The sequence below is a fragment of the Chanos chanos genome, chromosome 6 (assembly GCF_902362185.1).
Source record: "Chanos chanos chromosome 6, fChaCha1.1, whole genome shotgun sequence".
NCBI classification, from domain to species: domain Eukaryota; kingdom Metazoa; phylum Chordata; class Actinopteri; order Gonorynchiformes; family Chanidae; genus Chanos; species Chanos chanos.
In genome coordinates this window covers 43,376,265-43,398,241 of record NC_044500.1, presented here as the reverse complement: position 1 = coordinate 43,398,241, position 21,977 = coordinate 43,376,265, and the positions used below count along the sequence as shown (strand labels likewise).

At 39.8% G+C, this 21,977-nt stretch overlaps 1 protein-coding gene across 1 annotated transcript; it reads left to right on the top strand.

Annotated features, from left to right (window-relative positions):
- Positions 1-3,658: 3,658 nt before the first annotated feature.
- On the top strand, positions 3,659-12,500 carry LOC115813997 (ADP-ribosylation factor-like protein 8B-A). The gene is made up of 7 exons (XM_030776705.1): positions 3,659-3,832; positions 7,671-7,751; positions 9,080-9,153; positions 9,824-9,917; positions 10,451-10,518; positions 11,548-11,618; positions 12,369-12,500. The coding sequence occupies exons 1-7, from the start codon at positions 3,710-3,712 to the stop codon at positions 12,416-12,418; spliced, it is 561 nt and encodes a 186-aa protein (XP_030632565.1). The 5' UTR covers positions 3,659-3,709; the 3' UTR covers positions 12,419-12,500.
- The last annotated feature ends 9,477 nt before the right edge of the window (positions 12,501-21,977 follow it).

The following is a 21,977-nucleotide window of genomic DNA, read 5'->3' as shown; positions in this document are numbered from 1 at the left end:
TTCTGATATCTTGTTTATACTGCTTCTACATGTATTTCCATTAGGTATTTATAACAACGACAACACTAAGATTAATAACATTATTATTATTAGTAGTAGTATTACTATTATTATTATTAATAATAATAATAATAATAATAATAATAATAATAATAACTTTTCCTAAATAGAATATTATGGGCGTTCCAATTTCACTTAAGATTCAGTACATCTAAAGATGCAGAGTTAGAATCTTGAATAATTTTATCATTTTATAATTTTTATAATTTTATTTTTTCTTGATTTTTCAGCTTTGTGTTACCATAAAACGTTCCTTGACCACAGTCTGTGGGACACATATTTGATTACAGTTTTCAGTTTTTCACTTATTTACTTATTTTTATTTTCTTAACACTTGGCATTCATGAAAGCATGTAGTATTCCATTCATTTTCTTTTCCCTCAGACTCTGAGAAACAAATCTTCCTTTATATAAGTGATTAAAATGTATATTATATCAATTTATTTATTTGTTTGTGTGTTTATTTATTCATTTGTTTGTTTGTTTGTGTGTCTGTTTACTTTCTATCTGGAACAGGTTCAGCAAGTTGAACTTGGAAAATATATATATATATATATTATCATTTCACATTGATTATTTGAAGGTGTTGTTCAAATCCAAAATTACTATATTGAAATAATCGTACCACACTTTGAATTCTTATTGTCAGCGCACTTCTGGGCAGTAAATTGGGGTAAATGCTTAATATACAGTTGTGTGTCACTTCTCTTTTACAGAAGCCGGCGTTTACTCCTGTTCCCCGCTGAGAACTGAAAAGGAAGCGGGCGTAATCACATTGGCAATGCTTGCAGCTTGTCACATGCAAGGCCACACTGTTTCTCTCTCTCTCTGCAGCTGATAGGCCAGTTCTCCTCACAGCCGGGGAGCAAGGCGGGGGAGCACAGCAAGTGTCCGCAAGCATGGAGAGAAAGCACTCCCGTCCTTGTCTAACCTTTTATTTATCACCATATCAACAGCAAATACAGCTAGTCTCAGCACGCGCTCTTTTAAACTACAATATGCAAATTCAGTTTGAGGTTTTGAACAATGCTGTGTCATCCCTTTTTATCTGTAAACAAATCACCGCTGAATTACTTCAGATTGAACAGGTTTGGTAATTGAAGAGTTGTCGGCAGTATCAAGTGATGGCCGTCCAATTTTGATAGGCTCAAAATACGTCTTTGCGTTGCTTTACGCACTGTTGCAAGCCTATTTGGAATAATGGGGGATTTCCGAAGGTTGAACGCTCAGATTTATGGACAAGCTTCAACATGCTAGGGTCAAAGATTTCCTATTTTTAAAAATATAGTTTTGGTTTAAAGTGGGTTTAAAATATGTGAAAAATGAAGAAGGGTAGAAGTGTTAAAAATGAAGTAGGGCTTTAATTAATAAATGAAAATGCTTGCTGAAAATTAAGACAAGACAAATACAGCAAACTAGGATAGATAGATAGATAGACAGACAGATAGATAGATAGATAATTTAAAGCTCAACAATTAATACAAAACAGAAATCAGTAAATTACAATATCGTGGCAAATATTTCTGAAGTTCTTGCAGTGTAATACAGATGCTTGAGAACATATTCAGACAAAATCTGATGTCAAATCAGACGCGTAAGTGGTTCTTGAGATGCCTGCTGTATCCTAAGAGAGAGCAGTAAAAACAGAACCATCCTAATGGCAACAAATCGGTCCACATACACATTTGTAGCGGTATGTGAGCGCCATCTTGTGAAAATAAGGTAGAATTGCAGCGTTGAACTATATTTAACCTGTCCTCTTCCTGTATCGTTAAACTGAAACATTCCGTTATCACTAAGTGATTCCAGAAGTTAAGACTGAGTAATATTAAAACATTTACACATTGAACCTTAATTTTAAACATTACACAGCAACACTACAATAGTAGTGCGTGTATCCCTGTAAAATGAAAAGTTGAATTTTAAAAGCTTAATCCGCCTTCCTCACTGGGTTCAAGCAACCAGTTTAAGATGTCCAGTCATTTGGGGGCAATTCACCATCTTTTGGCATCAGTCTGAGTTTGATCAGGGGTTTGGAATGTAAACCGCATTTAATCAGGCATAACCTAATCTTACTGGCATTTCTGTTCAGCACATATACATCGAGTTCTCGGAATTAGAGGTCTTAGATGGGATTCAGTTAGATTATTCTAATTGTATTAAATTAAATGATATTAACTGTAGTAAAAACAAACAAACAAACAAACGAAAACATTAAAACAGTTAACTGAAAAAAAAAAAAGGTCTTACGAGGACCCTCAATATTGCATGGTTCCTTGATGAGGGTGAGTGAAATGTTGAGTGAGGGGTGAAAGTATGATTTTAAGCTCTTTCTCTGGTTGAGCAATGTTCTGGAATTTTTTATTTTAGTTTCTCTTGCACTTTGGCACCTTACACTTGCCTCCTTGAGGGGAGGAGTTGGAGGCAGTGAGAGTTGTCCAGGGTATTTGATAGTCACTCTAAAAGTATTCTTTTTGCAAAAGTCTTCCTACAAGTTAGTATCCTACAAGCTTAGATCATATTCACGGAGTGCTATGAATTCTTACTCTCAACTGCTCTGAGGAGCCTATTGAAACTCTAACAGGAACCATGGAACTCCACGTTTACATGCTTCACTATGCTTTGTATGTTAGAACTGAAGAACAGCATTAGAATTTTCTTGCTAGCTCCTTTAATCTTCTCAGGAAATAAATCCATTGTTGCATTTTGCAGCATACATAATCCACATGGCTGTTCAAAGACAAGGCAGCATCTGAAAATGCCTTTAGGTATTTGAAAGGGGTCACCTGCTCTGTGGACTAAATGTGGATTATAACAGGAGCCGTGTGAACAACTTATGTGGCCCGAAAAAGATAAGAGTGAAATTTCACTGAGTAACTTTGTTCACAGAGTATTGTTAAAAATCTACATCCTTTCCCTACTGCCTGTCACGAGGGGAGAATAAGTGTTCGAGTGCTGGTGAAAAGTCTATGAAGATCATCTTAACATAGGCTCAAGATTTGTCCACATGTGTTGTGACTAGGTTAGTTAGTTTTCCCCTTAGTTCTTTTTCAATCAACTGCAAAATTCTTTGTCTGTTTTTCATGACAGCGATGATGATGATGATGATGCTGCTGATAACGCACACTAGTGATATAGGGCAGGTCAATGAGTTTTGAGGGTGAGGGTCATACTCTTCATTAGAGACAACCGCTTGACAGCCATTCTCCTCCTCCTCCTCCTCCAGCTTCTTTTCCATGTTCTTTCTTCTTCTTTTTCTTCTTCGTCTTCCTCTTCTTCTTCTTCTTCTTCTTCTTCTTCTTCTTCTTCTTCTCGTTGTTGTTGTTGTTGTTGTTGTTGTTGTTGTTGTTGTTGTTGTTGTTACCATCATCGTCATCATCAATATTATTACTGCTGGTGATAGTAGTAGCAAATGTAATAGTTCGACTACCAGTTACAATTGCGGTACTAGAATGAATAGGCAGTGATACATAGTGTTAGATAGTTTGCGCAAACACGTTCACTGCGTTGTTTTCGTGAACACACCATAAACAGTATCCAGTCATATGACATTGCGTCCTTCCTGCGTATCCGAGGGGAAGACAGTAGCCAACGCCAGTCTGCCTCTTCAGTTGTACCGTCAGTTTCACGTTGTACCAAAACAAAAAAGATGCTGGCGCTTATCAACCGGCTTTTGGACTGGTTCAGGTCCCTCTTTTGGAAAGAAGAAATGGAGCTCACACTCGTGGGACTTCAGTATTCTGGAAAAACCACTTTCGTGAACGTGATAGCAGTAAGTAACTTTAGCTTTAGCAACTGTTTTTAGCAGGCTAACCATTATTCGTAGCCGCTATTCAGTAACTTGTTAGGCATAATGTTCGTCTGGTATTTACAGTCACTGAAAAGGGGTGTGAGATGGCTCAAACTAGAAAATACACGAGTATTACGACAGTTATTATATTGGAACACCGTAAGATACCATTGTCTGGCTTGTAAACTCGCCCTATTCTAAGCCGGGAATTTGGCTAGTGATGATAGCTAAATTAGCACAGTTGACAGATAGCTCTGAACAAAGCTTGCTGATAGCTAAAATTATAAGTGTCAACTTAGCTATACACAGACCAACTTCCTCTTCTAGTGATGTATACGTTCGAACGAATAAATATGCGTTTTCAAAGATCTCAGAACCTCTTTTTAGAATTACAGCACAGTTTAGAGAATAAGGATATCGTTTACGACGTGGTTGAGTCAGGTCAAGATGACTGGTCAAACTGGACATAGCAAGAGTTTGAGGCCGGTTGGTCTTTGTACCTTTATTTTTAAAATAAGCACCATGAATTATATCGTCACTATCTGCCCAAGTGGCGCTGAGGCAACAGGGGACTAAACAATGACAGTCAAGACGACAGGCCTTCGTCTAGACCAAGTACAAATCCAGTGTGCAGCTCGGGTAGCAGGTTTAGCTAGTTTGTTAAGTCGCTAAAATGAACTTCATCATCGGATAAAGAGTTCACTTAGTCAGCGGCTACTTTTGCCTTGTGTCTTATTTTCCAATAACCACGAGCCACGTACATTATCTGCTGCCAGTATGTGTTTGATCAGTGTTTGGTGTTTGATCTGGTTGGCAAGATAAACACTTATGTTCCTTCTCCTTTTTTACGTCTCCTCCCCATCCTCGCTAACCTACACGTTCGGTTTCCAAACCTTCAGTTGTCATTAATTTCCCCAAACTGCGTCAGACCCCGTGATAACAAGTCATGCTTTATAGAAACTGTGGATTTACTAACTTGACGTGCGTTTCTTTCTCGCCCACTTTATTGATTGTCGATGCTGTGATGTGATGTGAACGGAGAGGCCAGGACGTTTGAAGTGACTCCAGCAATCTGCATCCCCTGCTGACTCAGTGCTGATTATAGGCATGAAAAGACTTGTGATGAGAAGAAGTCTGACTTATTCAACATAGGATGATGCGCTGTTCCTGATTGTGGTGATTTAATGGCCGTTGAATGATGTTTGTAAGCATTGTGTCTGGAAGCAAGGTTGAGTGGCACTGGATAGGCGGCAGTGGCATTTACCCAGCAGCAGTGGGCGTATTAAACGTGTATATTAGCTGGATTTGAAACATAAATCAAACGTCATACAGTGTGGTTTTCAACCTCAAATTTTCTAACCGTTCTGGAGATTTCGGCTGTTCATCTTTGGTACTGCCAAATGTCGTATATCTATGAATTAGCCCAGTCCAATTTTCTCCACACACACACAGATCTTCTACACCTTACCGTAAACTCGATGTTTTTTTTTTTTTTTTTATCTACTATTGACAACAAGTCTAAAGGTCTGTGAGCAGAGCCTTGTGTCCTGGCACCGTGCCTCACTGTCCTCGGGCACAGGGTGCATAGCTGCATGCTGGAATGCGCAGGGGGCTGCCCTGCTGCAGGTTATCACGAGAGAGCAGCACTCTCTTCCACTTATCCAGGGTCAGGTGATCAGTCAGTTCATGTGGTGTTTGGAGTTAGTTTCCATTCAATTGTCTTAGCTAAGTTATCGTCTTACTACCGCACAGTAGACTGTGTCTCTCTAGATTGTGCTGTGCGTATTATAGATTGTACTGTGCGTACTAGAATGTACTGTGCATGCTGGATTGTACCATGCGTTTAAACTTGTCAGAATGTAATTCCAACCAAAGTAACCTTAAGGAGTTATCAGTGCTCTTGGCACAGTTGTATCATTCAAAAGCATAGCTCATAGTGTGCAGAACCAGGTACACTCGTTGTCTAACTTGTGAGGCCAGTTATCCTTTGTGCTTTGTATGTTTTGTGTCCTTCGACACGGTTAATCGTATTAACATATGTGTGGTGGCAGAGTTAGCTCCCCCGCTAAAATACCTCAGTTGATGGATATAAGAGTTATCTCATACAGTTAGGAGCTCTTTGGAAGACTGAATCCCATTAGCATGCACTCCTGACAGGAAATAGTGCTGTAAGGTCACTGCTCAGTCCTTTACTGGTATTTACTTACTGGTCCTTTACCACAAGCATTCAGTTTTCAGACATTCCCTATATGTGAAAGGAAGTTTCAGTGTCAGTTTGAGTAAATATGTGTTGTCATGTGTCTGGCCAAACCAGAGACTGAGCCTTTTGAAGTGAGTCCCTTTAACTTTTACAGTAGCTGTAGTTTACTCAGCGTTTTGATAATCCTATGTTCCCTGATCATGTATATCTTCATTAATCTGCATAAAACCAGAAAAGCTAGATAGACATTCAAATAAGGGATGGCTGACTGTCTTCTACAGTCGTGCTCTCTGTCAGTGCTCTTGTTTAAAGAACATGAAGGCCTGTCTATCACAGTCTTTGATTTATCTTTCCGGAGCTTGCCCATAGCTTGGTTTGTAGTGGATTGTGTTGCAACAAATGTTTCCATGTGTGAAACAGATCTATAGATGGAGGTTTGATGCACATGACTGGCAGTGATAGTTGAGTGTTCCTATGCTACCATTAGAGCCATGGGGTAAAAACAATGGGAGTATATGTATGCCACAGAATACATCTGTAGAGTCGTTTCACACTCAGGACATGCGCTGAAAAACTGAGAGAACTGGCTAACATTTCCTGTTGACCGTTAATGACACTTAAATACAAGCTAAGGATTAGAAAAGGCTGCCATTTGAAGACCAGATGAAGAATGCTATGTCACAGATGACATTGGGAAATCAGACCAGAGCTGTGCTGTAATTTTACATCGTGTCTTATGAGCTCCTCTCTTAGGGAACACCACCAACTCCTCATTGGTTTTTTTATTCTCACAGTCTTAATGAAGCTGTTGTGCTACTGAAAATAACATTCTCTGACTAATGTTTTATACATACTAACCTCTTTAGGGTGATGGACAACATACCAAGCTACAGAGTTGAGCATTTTGTTAAACTCAGAATCTGCATAGCCATAATCATATTTGAATGTAATTTCTTCATAGTGTTTTCATATATATGTATATATATATATATATATATATATATATATATATATATATATATATATATATATATATATACATACACATACACACATACATACATACATATACATACATACATATACATACATACATACATACATATATATATATATATGTATAGAGTAAGGGAGGTAAAGCTCTGTTAGTATATGTCGCAATAAAGATTCAATTATGTCTTAATGCAAAAATAAGCAAAAAAATGGATAATATACAATCAAACCCAGGCCTGAATTTACACATAGCAGATCACTCTGTTGTTCTGCTTTTCCACATACCAGGATGTTGTCTTTTTATTTGATTAATTTGTGTACTTTTGTGAGGCTTAAGTATCTCATATTGAATTAGAATTTTTGTCTATTTTAAAACGTCTTCAAACGTCGTAAATATTGCATTAACATTCCAAACTCCGCGTTCCATATGCTTCTGATTTGATTTATGGATTCTCTTGAGTTCCCTTCCGAAAAAACAGCAGTTGCTCTGATGTTCTGGAATATCTGCTATGCATGTGCCTCTCTCTTTGTGTAGGTTCTTTAGCATGGCAGTATGTTACATATGTCTGTACATATGTGCATATTTTTTTAACCCTAGCCCCCCCCCCCCCCCCCCTTTTCTTTCAGTCTGGCCAGTTCAGCGAGGACATGATCCCCACCGTTGGTTTCAACATGCGGAAGGTTACCAAAGGCAATGTGACAATAAAGGTAATATACTTGGTCGCCTGTCACCGATTACTGGGTTACAAATGGTTGCGGACATTCACACTCACAGTGATAGTACCTGGCTATGCTGGGCAGTGCTGTCTAAATTTGATTCTTTCTCTAATGTGTGGGTCACATTCGCACCGCATTCACAAAAATCCGGCTGGCAGCCCAGCTGTTTCCAGGATACCACAGCAGATCCATTGCAGTGGCAAACAGTTTGTTTCTGCGCACCGAACCATTTGACGTCAGTGCAGTGATTGAGAATTTGTCAACTAACCGACTCCAAGAGCATTGATAACTCATTTCGTGAATTGGCAGCTACAGTTTTGCAGTAATGAACTGACAGGATATTCAGCTCTGATGACTGTAATTCTGTACTTCCCCAAGACCATAAATCCAACTCAAACACACTCCCAGCGTTGACATCAAGCTACTGGATACCTCACTAGTCTGTCAGTGGGTCAGTTTACATAGAGTTTGTTCAGTATCCTGGTCTTGTTGGTTCATCCATGATGAAGACTTTTAACAGACTTCTCAGACAACAGCTCATGAGACCAAGTTAATGAGTGCAGGCTCAGACCATATGGGCGGTAAGGAAAAAGACTAGCAATTATCCTGGCAGCGAACTGTGTGAACATGTATGACTGCATGAGTTAAAATTAGTATTTCCCCTCATGCTTTGGTCAATAAACATGTTTCATAAGCTTGGCATGCAGGATTCTGTATTGCCTTAGATTAGTGTTCATGCGCAATATCTGCTCTGTGTGACATGGTAATTGACGCGAGCCTAAACTAGTCTGTACTGCTGAATCGAATGATAGTACAGTTATTTATTAAAGCTCTCTAAAATGATTTATAGTGTTAGAATCATGCTGGTCTGATTATTTCTATGGACACTTGCATTACTAGGTACAGTTTACTTGGAATACAATGAAAACAGTGACTTGAGTTTTGACTTGCCCTGAAATGACCTCCAGCAGCACAATACTGAAGCATTGTGTCGTCAGCCTGTAGAAGTCTGTGTATAATAAAGATGTAGAGGGTGTAGGGCAAAGCGGGGCTTTTTCCTCCTACCCCTGCTGGGCACACATCTGCTCATTTAATACGCGTGACTTCAGCTGCATAAGCGGTCCATACATTAAATCGCAGTAGTAAGTCTCTCGTTACCCGAGTTAACGTAATAAAAAGACAACATCGGCCACGGAAGCCTAATCAAATGAAATTATGGGATTGAATGAGACGTTTGCGTACTGTTTGTGCACTGTGTGTGTGTGTGTTTTGGTTTTTTTTTTTGTCACTGTGTGAATGAACTGTATTGTCTCTGATAGATTTGGGATATAGGTGGGCAGCCTCGTTTCAGGAGCATGTGGGAGCGATACTGCAGAGGAGTCAACGCTATTGTGTAAGTGTTTTTACCGCCCTCCATCCCTAAAATAAAGCTCCTCTGATTTCTCAGATATCAAGCAGGTTTGGTTTTAAAACAGTGTTTTTACTTTAGGAGTTAGTCTTATGTTTATGAAGCTGGTTCAAATCATAACATGCTATGACTGGGCATTGCCTCAGAGATGGGAAGTCTAATGGAGGCTTTCAGGCCGACAGTTTGTGAATGACCAATAGGCTCAGGGTTTCAGAATCAAACTGGCTGAAATGTACAGTAACACAAGCTACATGTGCCTAGTTTAAATTCAGTATTGAGGGAGAAAGAGTAGGGATGATGTTGTAATGATGGAATTTGAAAATCTGCTTCCAGAAGGATCCTACCTCATGCCATTCATCACAATATTCAAGAAGTTGTCAAAATGGATCTCACTTACAGAGAATTTCAAAATGAATGAAGCACAGAGTATTAGTTTGTGGTCTATGATTTCCAAGAACGTTGTGTTATACAGAGAAGAGAAATTGTTCTTGTAGTAGTGCAGAGGAAAAATATTGAATTCCTGGGAACATGCATACCACATATATCCAGAGACTCTCTCGCTCTCTCGCTCTCTCTCTCTCTCTCTCTCTCTCTCTCTCTCTCTCTTGCTCTCTCTTTCTCTCTCAGCCTGACCAAAGTATTGCTTTCTTCTCAGGTACATGGTGGATGCTGCTGATCGGGAGAAGATCGAAGCTTCCAGGAACGAGTTACACAATCTGTTAGACAAGCCTCAGCTGCAAGGAATCCCTGTAAGTTTGCTTCTCAGCAAAGAGCCCAATGAGTCATTTTTGGCCAAACCTGACGGTTTCCCCTCCCCAATAATTGAATCTATTAAGCCTCTTATCGGCCACCGCAGTTAATTCAATTCAGCCAAGGGCAATAAGTCATCTCAGCGACAAGAAAAAAAAAAAAAAGATTGTGATCCAATTTTAAGTTTGTGGCTCCAGCACGCTGGTGAAGGAGCTGACAGCGCACATGAGTAGCTCGTCCAACCCGTTGTAGAACTGGGTGGAACATCCCTCTGGATCACTTACAGCCCCACAGCCCAATAGTCGAGATTCTCAGATAACAGAGACACGGCGATTTCAGAGACATTATATTGTATCCATCCAGAGGGAGCTGTATATCTGCAGACTGCTTTTTTTTTTTTTGTCTTGTGCTATTGGAACCTCAGCTGGGAGCAGTGATGTACTCTAGAAGATATTAAGCTGAATTGTAAAACACACTCACACTTTTGTTTTGTAACACCCCCCTCCCCCTCCCGTTTTTTTTTTTCTTCCAGGTGTTAGTCCTTGGAAACAAAAGAGACCTTCCCAGCGCGCTGGACGAGAAACAGCTGATTGAAAAAATGTGAGATACTGCTTTATTCCTGATCTGGGATTTCACACCTCAGTCATATGAGAACACACACACGGTGTGTGGTAGATGAGAAGCACAGCTCTTACACAGCACCCCTGCTGCTCTGCTACAGCCCAGCCCCAGGACATAGATTGGAGTTGAGCGTTTCTGTAGGAGTTCATTTAAACCTGCCCTTCTTCATAGCAGGTTGAAGTTGTTCTGTTATTAATGGCAATTTTGTAATGAAAGTGGTGGTTGACTTTTTCAGACTTTTTCTTACTTACTTGCTCTCTCTTTGTCTTGGAGGTAAAACCTTATGTTTTGCCTTCTCTTTGCTATTGATGATGAATAGGACAGCGAAATGAAAGACAGGCTGTCAGCTAATAAGTGAAATCAAAGTCCCGCTGTTTCAGCTAAACTGAATTAAACTGCTTAGCTATTTGTTTGTCTTAGCTGAATGTTCTTTTTTTTTTGTTTTGTTTTTTTTGGTAAAAAATAGCGACCCAGAAAAGGAAGTTGAGACTTCAACAACAGTAAACATAAACGTGTATTAAAAGTTGGTTTTGTGAAAGCATGCTTAAAAGTGATACAGTTAGTTTTCATTTCCTTTATAGCGTATGGGTTTATAACAACACATAAAACAAAACAAAACCAAACAAAAAAATTGCTTGTCACGCAAACTTCCAGATCTTGTTTCTGATCTGGATGTGTGTACACTTGTGTTTGTGAAACAGGGGTGAAACAGGGTCATGTTCTCTGCTGTGTTCTCTAAATCAGAGTCATATGATCATTATCAAATCTTCATCTGATTGAAATCTGATGCTCTCCCTTTGTCAAAATCCTGTTCTATTACACAGCCTTATTTATTTATTTATTTATTTTCTCACTGAGGATGTTGGTTGCTACAGTGTTGTTTGTATGGTCTCTGCCCAACACTACGAAGCAGTTGATCATTAGCCTAGCTTAAATAGAGATTTTATTTCTTCCTTTTTTTCCCCCTCTCCCTTTTTTTTTTTTTTCTTCTTTACACTCGTTCCGCAGGAACCTGGCAGCTATACAGGATCGAGAGATCTGTTGTTACTCCATCTCCTGCAAAGAGAAGGACAACATCGGTGAGTGTGGGCATAGAGCCTTCTCGATGGCTGCAGTTTGAAAACCGCTGTGAAGCACTTGAGGTCCAGTCATTATTTCCTAAAGAAATCGACTGACATGGGCATTGTAATAGTATGCAAATAGTCAACTTCCCCCGAAAGCAGCTGGTCACTGGTGACTCACAGTGCGTATTATACAGCTTCATAAAGATAGACAGTGACTAAATGACATGGTCCTCGCTGCATATCGACACAGAGACAAAGTGTATGCTGACTCATGTCCTATAATGAGAGAAAAGGGAGAGTTTAGCTGTTCAGATTTGACCTTGCAGAGCCTGATGCTCTCTCTACACTTAGGGGAGTGGTGTTATTTGAGCTGCGCTCTCTCTCCTGATGAGGCATCAACAGATCATAGATAAAAGCCTGGTGCGATGAGTCACTCTAATGTCTTGTCGATTAACCGACGTCATTTCTTCAACCGCTGCTGTCATAGTATCAAGTCACGTGCAGTTTTAATTCGAAGGGGGGAAAAAATAAAAAAGGTTATGACCAATGGAAGGAGAAGATGTGAGCGTTGACTCTTAAATGCTGACAAACAAATGTGACTTTGCACAATGTGACTGATTGCCAGACAGTTCCCATTAGTGGAGCTAAGAAGTTCGCAGCTATTATGCTGACATTTGAGGATGACATTTGAAGTATTGCTCTAACTGTGCTGCGTAAATGTCCTTCCTTCCTGCTTCTCTCTCTCTCTCTCTCTCTTGCTCTCAGATATCACACTGCAGTGGCTAATTCAGCACTCCAAGTCACGGAGGAGCTGAGAACCAAGCCCAGACTCAGCCCCAGTGCCAGACCCAGCAGTCAAACCCCATCGACCCCGGGCTGCACTCGTGATGTAGTCCCCGCCAGCCGCGTCTGTCCAGTAGCCTTGCACCATCTCTGCTTGTCTGCTTCACTTACTTTTTATTCATTCATTCACTCACTCACGCACCCACTCACTCTCTCACACATTCACTCACTCACTTATCCACTTAGCACAGAGTATCGGCCCGCCTCCGTGGCTCAGACAGTCTAAGAGTTGTCACAGTAACCCCCACCCCCACCCCTGCCCCCGCCCCGCCCCCTCCTTAGGTGTTAAGGTAATATGCTTCTGTCCCACCTCTGGCCCTTCTCGCATCTCACATGCCAGAAGATGATGATGATGTGCAGCAAACACAGGGGTTTTCTTACCCCTGAACTATTCTTTCCATGGACAGTGTACCAGTCCAGTTTAACCCTGGTTTACACCAGTGGGCATCCACTGAGCCCTCACCCAGGGCTTTCTATTTGATTTCTGATCCGTGTCCAACGTCACTGTGTTAGTGTCAGAGGGTTTTGCCAAAAACTATGCTGTTCTCAGTGCTCCACGCTCTAATTATCATATGAATTCTCTGTATGTCTGTGAAGCTCTGTAACTGTTTGGCTTAAACATTTTTGGTTTACTATTGTACAGTATTTTAAGATGTGAGAGTACTTATTTGGTTTACATATGTTAGAACAAAACGAATGAACAATATGGTATAGAATGTTTTGGTCTGCAGAGTTAAAGTGCCTTCTGCAAAGTGTCGGACTTCTGGAACGGAAGTCTTAATTTCCGCGTAAGAACACTCACACACAGTAAGGTGGACGTACTTGCATAGAATAGGATTTTTGCTTCACCCGTTGCAACACTCAGTGGTAGAAAACAGGATGAGTGTTTTACCATCTCTTTACAACTCTCCGGACACATCCTGCTTTATTTAATGCACTTGTGTAAATATGCTTGAAATGAAAGAAAATGAATATGTACGATAAAACATTGAAGATGGCCGTGTATATAGCACACAGTGTGAATGCAGCTACTGTAAGTCTTCGCTTGATAGGGGGGAGGAGTTGAAATTGGTTTCACCTCAGTTTTCAGAGTGTTCTGTTTGATTCATTTTCTTACATGTGTGGCGAAATATTACCTTGTCCTGTCAATGGACTCTTTTTTTTTTTTTTAAGTTTATTTTTCTGGCTGAATGAAAAATGTCTTGTTTTGACTTTCATACAGAGGCTGCATTTCCCCTATAAATCACTGAATCCTAGGCTAAGATGATGTTACGTACAGTACAGCAGTTGTAGAATAAGTTGGTAGCAGATGGCTTCAGTAGGGTTTAGGAAACACAAACTAACACCCAGACTAACAGGGGTATTGAGAGTCCTGTATTAATCTTGTATGGGACATTTGAATGTCAGGACTTTTGACCTGCTCTAAACCAGTGTGACATGCTTGACAATACATCATAAGACAGTTTTCCAGCGTTTTTAGAAACGTGTCTGTTTTTAGATGCTGTCACGTATGCCTTGCCAACGTTTCCTCTTAAATTCTCATTTTTGTCCTATTGCCTTATTCATGTCGGGTAAACGTAATACATTTTCAATAGAAGTTTCATGTGTAACGCATCTGTGAGCGACTAGACAATGATTCTCAGAGGCATTAGGATGACTAGACCTAAAGTAATTGGTTTAGCTGATTGCACTACTTCTAATTTTACTCCAGTGATGTCCAGCTGAAATAAAATGGCTATCTTTACTTGTTCTAGTGTTTTACTAGCCATTGGGTTTTTAAGAACCCTCATAAAATTCCTTGTTAAATCTTTGTGCTATAGCAAATTGTGTCTCTTTGTGGCAGGAATGAGTGCTTTAAAAATATGCCTTTGTCAGGCCACAGAGTTGGGTTGGCTTTTAATGTGCTATCTTTATCAAGCCAGAGGTATGGGCTTGAGTCATCTGACATTAATGCAAGCGTTCCCCTTCTGATGCTCCAATGGAATACTTTGTTCTGACTCAGCAACTGTCAAAGCTCCTTACAGCCCCCCCCCCCCCCCCCTCCCCCATCAAGATTTGTGAGTTATGAATTTAGATTTTAAGGAAGAGCTCGCTTATGGTAAAGGTACTTGTGTGGGTCCCAGACTTGGATTAGGGTATCCATATATTTACAGTGTTCTCACCCCTTTGAACCAGTTTGGTTTGTGAATTTTGCTGTTTGACATTACAGTGTGAATGGACAGCTTAATGTAGATTCTGCTGAGTGCTTCTCATAGTCTGAAAAACAATGATGACAAAATCGTTATTTTTTTTTTTTGTTTTGCTTTGTTTTTTTTTTTCTTTTCCCCTCCTGATGAAGGCTTTTCTCTGCTGTTTTTTATGCCCTCACAGATAATATTACAGCTTTAGCAATGATGCCCCCAGCTATAATACCCCCAGGCCGTTCTATAAGAATTCCAACTTCTTCTGTCCAAGTACACGATAAATCATAAATGTTAAGTAGCAGTCTAAGATTTATGTAAATCAGATTCAAAGTCTAGCACCTTGGCTAATCACCAAATCAAATAAGTCTGTCCTTGAACTACCTCAGATTCACTTCGCAGTCAAAATTTTACAGTCACAAACTACTTGAAAACGAAATAAAACCCCCAAACAAATCCATAGCTTTATGTGCCATTATTTCCCAGGACCGTCTGATTTTCATCACAGCAGAGAAACTTTGTTCAAAACCCACAAATTTCGTTCATTTCATGTTCTAGATCTGGTTAATGGAGAGCAAGACCAAACTGTAATATTCACTGTTAAGGAAAAAAAAAAAAAAAGCATGAAAAACTGCTCACTATATCTGTCTTGGAGTTTTGCTTCAGAGGATTGAAGATAAGCAATGTGACTTTGAAATTGCTGAAATGCTTTCTCTATCACTAAAATGCATTGAATTTCTCTCTCTGTAAATCATGTATACACATAACTCAAGTGCTTAATGCTGTGTCTGTTTTAAAAATATTGTTCGTTTTTTTTTTTTTTAATTTATATGAAATATTTTCAAATGATGGATTGCTACTGCCCCTTTCTTGTTCACAAGTGACCTAAACTTAACAGTTTGCCAAATGAAGTAAATGTTTCTGTCTCTATTGATTTATACTACTCTGTATCACTGTTTATGCTATAATTGAATTTTTCAACTATTTTTCTAAAAATTTCACCCCGAAGACTGGAATCTTGATCCTGGCACCCCCTCAAAAGAACTTTCCACGTCAAAACCCGAATTCTGGATCCATTTTTAATCAATGCGCATACCCCATGGAATCCACATTGGCAGGAATGTTGTATTAGGTCAGATTGTGAGCTGATTGTTATGGTCCTGCTGACTGTACATATAATAAATCACATCACAGTTGGCTAGTAACAGCATGAAACCGTGTCCTTACAGCCTGAAATGAATGTGAATGTAGAATGTTAATTTCCCACGTGACACTGTGCTGTAACTTCTCTCGTCTCATCATGCTCCTCTCTTCTTCTTCTTTTTTGTTTGTTTGTTTGTTTGTTTGTTTTTCTTTCTCTTTTCTTCTTTTTTTTTTTTTTTTTTTTTTTTGTGTGTGCAGACAGTGGCTCTTTGCTTTCAAGGGGCCAGGTCATTTAGAGGCAGCAGGATGGTGTGGGCTAAAGCTTGTTACCTCTTGTGTGTGTGTGTGTGTGTGTTGATCTGCGTGCTGCCCTCAGCGTTTTATGGAATTGTTCTGACACTATAGCAGAAATAGTGAAATTTCTCCCTCTTTGTGTGACTTTGTATTATCAGCATGTGCAGGAAAAAAAAAAAAAGGAAAAAAAAAATGTATGCATTTATTTGCCGGACCTTGTAAATATGATAAACATTTTTATTCAGGTGAACAATCTGGTCTGTGAGTATTGCTTTTTTTCTGTGGTTACTAAAGAAATGATTTTGTATTTAGTATTTCTTTTTGTTTTTATTAAGAAATTTTGATTCTATTATTTCTTGAGTTTACCTCTTTTCTTATTTATTCATGGGTTTATTGTTTTTGTACATTTTCATAGTCAGCATTCAAACCAGCAGTGACTGCTTGGGGTGAGACTCAAAAGGAGCAGCGGGGGGGGGGGGGGGGGGGGGGCTGGTTGCTGGTGTGAATCCCAGATAAGGGATTCTGAATGGAGAGTTCCAGTGCTGATGTTTCTGCTCTGCCACTGGCTGCTGCTCTGGCCTCTGAGTGAGGCGTTAGCCCCATGTTTCTCCAGGAGGTGGTGCTGCAGCCTGGTGCCCCTCTCCTCCTCCCCTGCGCGGAAACCTTGATAAAGAACGAGGCCATGCAGTGGCCTTACTGCGGTGAAAACTGCATTAAGCATGGTTTCTGATTCTGTTGGACTTTAATGATGTTTCAAGACTAGTTAGAAAAAACTTTAGTATTTTGTTATCACTCAAAACAAGAATATTGTTTGTACAAAAATCCTTTTCCCCTCAAATCTGAGCTGAGTTTCTTCATCCACTGTCAATGGAGAGAGGCATCTTGTCTGTAGCGGTGCAGTGAAATTATGCATTGGGCCCATAGATCTCTGATTATAAGCAACCCCCATTGGCTTGTATTGTTTCGTTAGTCCAGTTTATATATACTTTTGTCCACTAGGTGGAGCCAGTGTCTCACAGAAGTGGACCTCTCCCTTTACGCAGTCAGTCTGGGGCATACAGCGATGGTCGACTCTCAAGTTTCAGTCATCAAAATGATAATATGTAGATAGCGACAAATTAAATTACTCCGGCAGTACGGGTTAACAAACTCTTGTTCCGATATTGTAGAGTTTAAAACCTGGTCATGCAGTGAACACTGGGAGCATGCAGCACAGGGAGGGTAATCTGCTTGTCTCTCACACAGTCTGCTTATCAGGTACAGAGGAATGCTTTTACACGATCACTCTACTCCAGAGCAAATACCCATGTTAGGTTAGATGTCTAAACACCTGAATATGTTTATCTATGTATAGATGTTTGTGAATGGCTTTTGTTGTATTAAATCCACCTCCTTTTAAGGTTGTTAAATTATTGCACTTTAGGCAGGTTCCATGAATGAAATTATACAGAGGGTACCGACATGCAACCAGCATTGCATCTACTCAGTGAAATCAATTGATTTCATGTAGACATCTGAACTAAGTGCGTGTACATGCATTTTAGGGGGCAAACTGAATGGTTTTTCCCCCCCTTTTTACTGAGCCAGTGCCTGGTGAGAGTTTGGCTGCAGAACATGTCAAACAAAGTCAAATCCTCCCTTCTGTAAAACATTTGCGTGCTTCAAGGCATGTTTATGCATAAGATTCAGCATCTGTTATCTGCTATAAAATAAATAAATAAAGAAACCATATAGAAAAAAAAAAAGATAAAATCTGGTAAACCCCCTTAATTCTATTGGGTCAAAGTACATGATTCACCTATGCCTTATTTCTGTGAAGTTTTAAAATTGATTTCATACAGTTTGACCACTAATAGTATGGCTTCCCTTTCAACAACTTTCCACTTCCTTCTGAAGTCCTTTCATTTTCAGCTGAGTGTTTGGTTGTTCAGACATGAAAGGTGCTGTGTGGGGATGTGTTCAGGTATTTACTTGGGTTCGAGACAAGTTTGCTCTAAAGATTAAGTGTTTCATACTCTGGCCCCCCCCCCCCCCCCCCCCTTTCCCTGGAGGCTTTAGCTGCATGTTTGCTGAAAGTTATCCAGAGGTGGTCTAAATGGAAGCCAACAGGATGTCTCCACAGTTACAGTTTTCATTCCTTTTACAAATCAATATTTCCTCCCCCCCCCCCCCCCCCCCCCTCCTTTTTTTTGGGTCCAACTCATAACTTTTACAAACGAAAGTTGCTTTTGATCAGTGACCCTCTACAGTTTACCTAGGTGTAATTTATCTTACTGTGGTGAGTCGTATAGTTAGTGTATTTTCCTTTATTTTGGGTTTGTCTGTATAAAGATCTGTAAGGTTACGATAAAATAACAGAGGACTGTGAGAGACATTGTCGTCTGCGATTGCTAGGCATAATTCAGAGAGTCATCTCATTTTAAATGGTATAGCATCATGATATCGACAGACCATTCATTTGAATTTAGTGAGCTATTCATGTAGTTATCAGAATGATCACACTCTACTATTAGAACTAATTAGCGTAACTGTTCTTTGGCTGTATAGGTTTCATGTACTCTCAGATGTATGAAACTTAGAGCCTGCTAATGACATCTTTCTATTGTCTGGCTGTAGAGCAAACTGCATTTGGATTTACAAAACCATTCTTGCAATGAAACTTTCAGCTGGCACATGGAAGAAGCATTTCTCCCAAAACTTAAAATCAAATTCAGTGTTCTGTTCTGCACATTAAAATATCTGCGGGAAAACTTGCCCGTTTATTGAAAATGGTCCTTTTTTTGGGTAGAAAAATATTCCTGGAAATGTGTTGCTTGAACATATCAGATATCATTGGCTCATGTTGTTTAAGTAGCAATAGCAGATTTCTCTTCCAATGTGAAAACTCAGATCTCATCTTTACAGAGTTTTCTTCCTGATTTCCATATAGAATAATACCCTCTTATACGTTATATAGTGGAAATACACTTAACACTGGGGAATGTCTCTGTAAGTTAACTTTCACCCTGTTCAGTCTGACTCTGTTGTGTTCAGAGCGTCATCGACTGTGCAGCAAGTCATTGTGTGCTGTGTTTGATTGATGAATGTTGCCAGGGGAAACAAGGAAAAGGTGAATGCAAGAAGACCGAAACCTGGAATTAAGTTTTGTGAGTGACACAAAGGGTTTGGAAAGAGAATGTAAGAAAAACACACATGACAATTTACTGTAACCTTTGTCATGTTCACTCCCAGGATCTTAGAATTTATCTATTTGACCCTGCTCTGGAAGACTCTTGGACAGTCAATTAGTGAGGGTATGTGTGATATAGTACATTGTGTTTGGAATGTTCTGAAAGCATTTAGCAGGGTCGTATAAGATGGATTCTCTCTTTCTCTCTCTTTCTCTCTTTCTCTTTCTCTCTCTCTCTCTCTCTCTCCCACTAAGCTTGCTTGTTCCCTTGCACGCGAGTCTACAGTAAACCCTGAAAGGTCTCTGTTCTGGCTGATTTCCTCTTTACTGATCACCAGGGCCTGGGTTCTTTGGCAAACAATCATTCCCTCTTCAATAAAAAGGCATAAGACATTACAGCCAAGATCAATGTGCTAGCATGGTTATAAATTCAGCTTCAATTTGAGCTGAAATAAAATACAATTACATGCTATGTGCGGGAATGCATAGCAAGGCTGGAACGTCACAAAATGCCATAAGAGCATTCTCCAACAAGTCTTAGCTGGATATATGAATACACTGGGGGGGGGAGAGAAATCATTATAAAAGCATAGGCAATCAAAATGAAACAAAAGTGTAGAGGGTTACAGGTAAAGCATGGGTGTAGTAAAGACAGACACGTTCTCACAGCTGGAACTGTGCTGCTCCCTAGAGACCAATAACACCTTTTAAAACAAAACCACCTTAATTAATCCCATTTCTTTAACAACTCTCTTAATGAGCAGCTGTGGGGCTTTATAATGTGACTGCATAGCTGTGAATGTGTGGATGGGTCCAGGTGTTTGCTGATGAGGTCTTACAGGCTGGAGTGCCTGTGCTGTAGACCTGGACGGTTGAATAATAGCCAATGGAGTGGTTATGGTTTTGTCCTAGAGGTCTGTTAGGAAAAAGGGTCATGGATTTGACCCTAAGGTGGTATATGCCATTAATACAATCCATTAGCTTGCCAAACCACACACGCACCGTTATGTAACTGCGCATTTTTACCTCGGCATACCGAGGGACACACTTTCAGTACTGTAAATGGGCTATTGTCTGCCCCGATAATCAAAGCCAGTTGCCAGAGTTAGAGACTGAAGATGCATCGTATGGACGAAATTTTGTAAGTTGAAAGGACCACATAAGTGGTTGTAAAATCTCTAGAGTGCATAATGTACTATTCCACCCATAATTTGTTACATAGCAACTAAAACATGCAACTCTATTACTGGTTTTTTGTTTTTTGTTTTTTTGCCTTCAAGTATTTTATGTTTGTGGTTAGGCAAACTTTTTATGTGCCGAAAGTTAGCTCCCCCTACCATAAAACCGAGATGGAAAAGATGCAGGGTGAATGAGGGGTCAACAGGACTTCCCTCACAGGTTATCTGTTCTGGAACAGTCCTCTTCAGGAGGAAGAGTGTTTGGTTGAGCCCTACTCGATGAGGGTTAATAGAGCCATGAATCACACGGGCCTGTCAAGACTCTGCTGTCCAATAGGAATGAAACTTATGGAGCCCATTTCTACAGTTCAGGACACACGCAGAGAGGCAGGACATCATGTTTTTTCTTCTGTTTTTTTTTTTTTTTTAAATTTATTTTGTGATGATTGGCTAAATTTGACTTAAATAGATTGAAACAGCATTAGGCACTTGAACATCTTGAACTCCTGCTGGTAATGACCGCTAGCATTTTTAAGATATGCGTAATAAAGTTTAGAAAGTGGCTTATAAAGCTCAATCAGAGGGAGCTCGATGGAATGAACATATCCTAGGCCAGGTCGTTCCACAGCCAATAGCAGTCCACACAAGCACACACATATTGCCATACATTGAAATGTGGTGGTTAGAGATTTCACAGTATTAAGACATTTTTGCCATACATTGAAAGGCAGTGGCAATATGTAAAGACATTTCACCGTGCTATCCAGTAATTCCAGGGGACACTTTGCAGCCCTTCTAGAAGTTGTCTTTGTCCAGTACTGCTCAATGCATTGAATGCATATGTGTATCGCATCAGCTTACCACAGTAAAAGTAGAACTGACTGTCCTCTAGTATTGTACTCAGATCCCTTTCTTTCATAAAAGGAAAAAAAAAGGCTTCTCTTTAGCCTGCAGACTGTACGTAAAAAACATATGTGTCACACTCCCATAGTGCACTCTCTGTGGTATTTTTCACCTCTTATTTGGGCTCAGATGTTTGAGCAGTGTGTTCTCACTTCTCTTACTTCAACTTAAGTGCTCAAATTTCCAACAAATTATCTCTCCACATTCAGTTTGTCTATTCAGAGAGAGAGAGAGAGAGAGAGAGAGAGAGAGAGAGAGAGAGAGAGAGGCTTTTATATTTTTTGTGACTGTTAACAAAGTACATGATGTTCCAATTCATTGCACTTAAAAAGTGAAGTTGTATTTTTCTGCCTATTCCACTGGTGGAGAAGTGCCCTTCGGGAATTGTTTGAATTGCAGAAGGTTCAGCAATAGCTTTTTCCCCTTATGTAATCTCTTTCTTTCTTTCTTTCTTTCTTTCTTTCTTTCTTTCTTTCTTTCTTTCTTTCTTTCTTTCTTTCTTTCTTTCTATCTTTCTTTTTCTAAGTAGGTAGGTAGATATTTGTTTTTCTTCCTTCTCTGTGGTTTTCCTGTGTGAACAGTCAGATACCTTTAATAAATCAGTGTATCTTTCGTGAAGCGTAGAAATCATGGGTAGAGCCAAGCTTCAGATTAAGGAGGATGA

Coding starts and splice junctions, on each gene's coding strand:
- LOC115813997 (XM_030776705.1), top strand. CDS start 3,710: ATGCTGGCGCTTATCAACCGGCTTTTGGACTGGTTCAGGTCCCTCTTT. Junction 9,154..9,823: donor AGAGGAGTCAACGCTATTGT/GTAAGTGTTTTT, acceptor CTTTCTTCTCAG/GTACATGGTGGATGCTGCTG. Junction 9,918..10,450: donor CTCAGCTGCAAGGAATCCCT/GTAAGTTTGCTT, acceptor TTTTTCTTCCAG/GTGTTAGTCCTTGGAAACAA.